Below are 2,771 nucleotides of genomic sequence, written 5' to 3'. Positions count from 1 at the left end.
CATAAATCTTTAAAAGTAACACTGTAAACAACAGGTAAAATGTGATCTGATCATATTTGATAGTCCACTGCTTCACTTCATTGTTTCTAATAAGCAATTGCCACCTAATTTTAACTGACTTAACACTTTGTGCTTTATTCATATATGAAACATGTATGTTTTATCATTTCTATCATTTGTTGAACTCTACAGAAATCAACTTTCTGTCCATGTGATTGATGCACATTTGTCTCCACATCAGCAACTTCTGAGTGTACTTCAGATCAGTTTTACATAAAATATCAATAAGTTATTTTTTTTCAGGTTAGTTCACTCCACCATGCTTTCATAGTCATGACAAATTTCTAAACATAAACAAAATAAGCAAATTCTTATAATATTTACAGTATGTTGGCCTCACTGGAGCCAGACTTCAGTATCTGAAGAGAAAAAACACATTTCACACATTTCCTGAACCAGGGATACAGAAACACATAGATCACAGGGTTAAGCAGAGAGTTGAAGAAAAACAGACAGATAACAAAAATGTAAACCTTAAACCTTGTTGTAAGTAATACAAAGTAAAATATAGTTAAACACATTAGAAACACAACAACCACTACACCCAGAGCTCTAGCAGCTTTCAGCTCTGACCTGTTAACCTTCAGTGAACTCTGAAGTGTCACCACTGTAACATGAGAGCGCATGGCCTGGGCCTGAGACACAGCCACCATAAACACTCTCACATACAGGACCACTATGATGCTGATTGGAATGATGAAAGTGAAAATTAGATCAATAACTTCACCATGAATGTTTGTGTGATTAATGCACATTAGTTTCCTCTGAAACAATATCATGCCACTGTAAAAGATTCCCAAGTTGGTTTTAACATTAATAATGATAAACAGTTTTGACTTCATAAAATCAAATACAATGTGTGAAATCATTTTCTAGAAACAACACATCAGCAGATGTTTTCTTTTCATTCATGGCTAAAGTAAACAGAACTCTAAAAACATTCATCACACATCACCACAGTTTTACAGTGACTGTATTAAATCCCAGCAGCACATTGTCCCTGACTTTTCCTCTTTACAGTATGTTGGCCTCACTGGAGCCAGACTTCAGGATCTGAAGAGAAAAAACACATTTCACACATTTCCTGAACCAGGGATACAGAAACACATAGATCACAGGGTTAAGCAGAGAGTTGAAGAAAACCAGACCTACAACAAAAATGTAAGATGAAAAACTTTTTACTCCAAACCCTGATGTAAGTAAAACAATGTAAAATGGAGTTAAACACATTAGAAACACAACAACCACTACACCCAGAGCTCTAGCAGCTTTCAGCTCTGACCTGTTAACCTTCTGTGAACTCTGAAGTGTCACCACTGTAACATGAGAGCGCATGGCCTGGGCCTGAGACACAGCCACCATAAACACTCTCACATACAGGACCACTATGATGCTGACTGGAATGATGAAAGAGAAAATTAGATCAATAACTCCAGCAAAAGGAGGGAAATAAACTGTACATTCTCCAGCACAGGAATCAAACCCACCTGGATGTTCAATGTTATCTTTGAGCATCACAGTATGATAGACAGTAGAACCAGCCCAACATAGGACAATGCATATATTTGCTCTGTTTTTAGTGACTTTAGTTTGATAGTGCATTGGATCACAAACAGCCACATAACGATCAACTGATATTAACACAACAGTTCCTATTGAAGCAGAGGGTACAACATAACTTAAAACAGTATTAAAAACACACCAGTCTGCACCTAAAAACCAGCATCCATCAATAAGAAAAATCATAAAAACCCAGACAAACCCGACAGAGAAATCTGACACAGCCAGAGAGAGGAGGAGGAAGTTGGTGGGAGTGTGCAGCTTCCTGGAGGAGATAGAGAGAAACACACTGATATCATTATATGATACAACAATTATCATCATAGCAGAAAACATCAGGAGTCTAACAACATAAAAAGTCATAAAACAACAGAACATGTCAATACCTGAAGTGTGAGATGGAGATGATGACCAGCAGGTTGAGAGTCACAGTGAGCACAGAGATGGAGGACAGGGTGATGTGAAGGAGCACAGACACTGAGTGAGAACGCACGATCCTCCTGCATGAAGAGTTTCCCAGGTGTGGATAGCAGAGCTCAGCTTCATCAGGTGTGCTCATAGTGAGGAGAAGAAGATGATGAGCTCTGCATCGTTCTGACTCAGCCTCTCTGATGAACAACTGATATATTATTCCTGCTCCAACACAGGGATGTGGAGGCTGGACCTGAGGACTGGACCTCCCTCAGACAATGTCTGATTGACACATTATTATTCTGCTCCTACATGATGCAACACTAAACAATTCTGACCTTTTTCCTTTCGTTCTGAATCCTATCAGCTTAGTAAACTCCATACTCAGCATTTATTAGAAACACTCAGTGCTGAGATCTGATTCTTATTCTCATACAGTATATTAATAATCCTTTCATAGGAGTGCTGTAAACATAATAGAAGAATCAGCAAAGCACTTGCTCTCTATTTATTCGGATTATATTTATTTTCACATTAATTTTAAACCATTTTACTGGAATCAATAATTAGGGCCCGAGCACAACAGTGCGTAGGACCCTATTGTGATGCACCTCGTTTTTATTATTATTAATATTCTTCTTCTTACAAAAAAGTACTATCACATTTTTGAGGACTTACACACATTAGAAATCACAGAGTGGTGGGTGGGTTCACAAATTTAGGCCTGTCAAGTGGGAGCC

General features: G+C 38.1%; 1 protein-coding gene across 1 annotated transcript; it reads right to left on the bottom strand.

Moving 5' to 3' along the window:
* Positions 1 to 1,074: 1,074 nt before the first annotated feature.
* LOC114461074 (trace amine-associated receptor 13c-like) lies at positions 1,075 to 2,250 on the bottom strand. Its single transcript, XM_028442917.1, has 2 exons — positions 2,007 to 2,250; positions 1,075 to 1,885 (listed from the first exon to the last, which is right to left on the bottom strand). Exons 1-2 carry the CDS (start codon positions 2,177 to 2,179, stop codon positions 1,075 to 1,077), a joined length of 984 nt encoding a protein of 327 aa, XP_028298718.1. The 5' UTR covers positions 2,180 to 2,250.
* Between the last annotated feature and the right edge of the window lie 521 nt (positions 2,251 to 2,771).

Source organism: Gouania willdenowi, unplaced genomic scaffold (genome assembly GCF_900634775.1).
Source record: "Gouania willdenowi unplaced genomic scaffold, fGouWil2.1 scaffold_91_arrow_ctg1, whole genome shotgun sequence".
NCBI lineage: Eukaryota > Metazoa > Chordata > Actinopteri > Blenniiformes > Gobiesocidae > Gouania > Gouania willdenowi.
The sequence above is the reverse complement of the archived record's forward strand: the minus strand, read 5'-3'. Positions and strand labels throughout refer to the sequence as shown.

What these genes read in the sequence shown, in the direction of transcription:
- LOC114461074 (XM_028442917.1), bottom strand. Translation starts at nt 2,179, where the DNA reads ATGAGCACACCTGATGAAGCTGAGCTCTGCTATCCACACCTGGGAAAC. An exon ending in ATCTCCATCTCACACTTCAG is followed by an intron (nt 1,886 to 2,006) that starts GTATTGACATGT and finishes TATCTCCTCCAG; the next exon opens with GAAGCTGCACACTCCCACCA.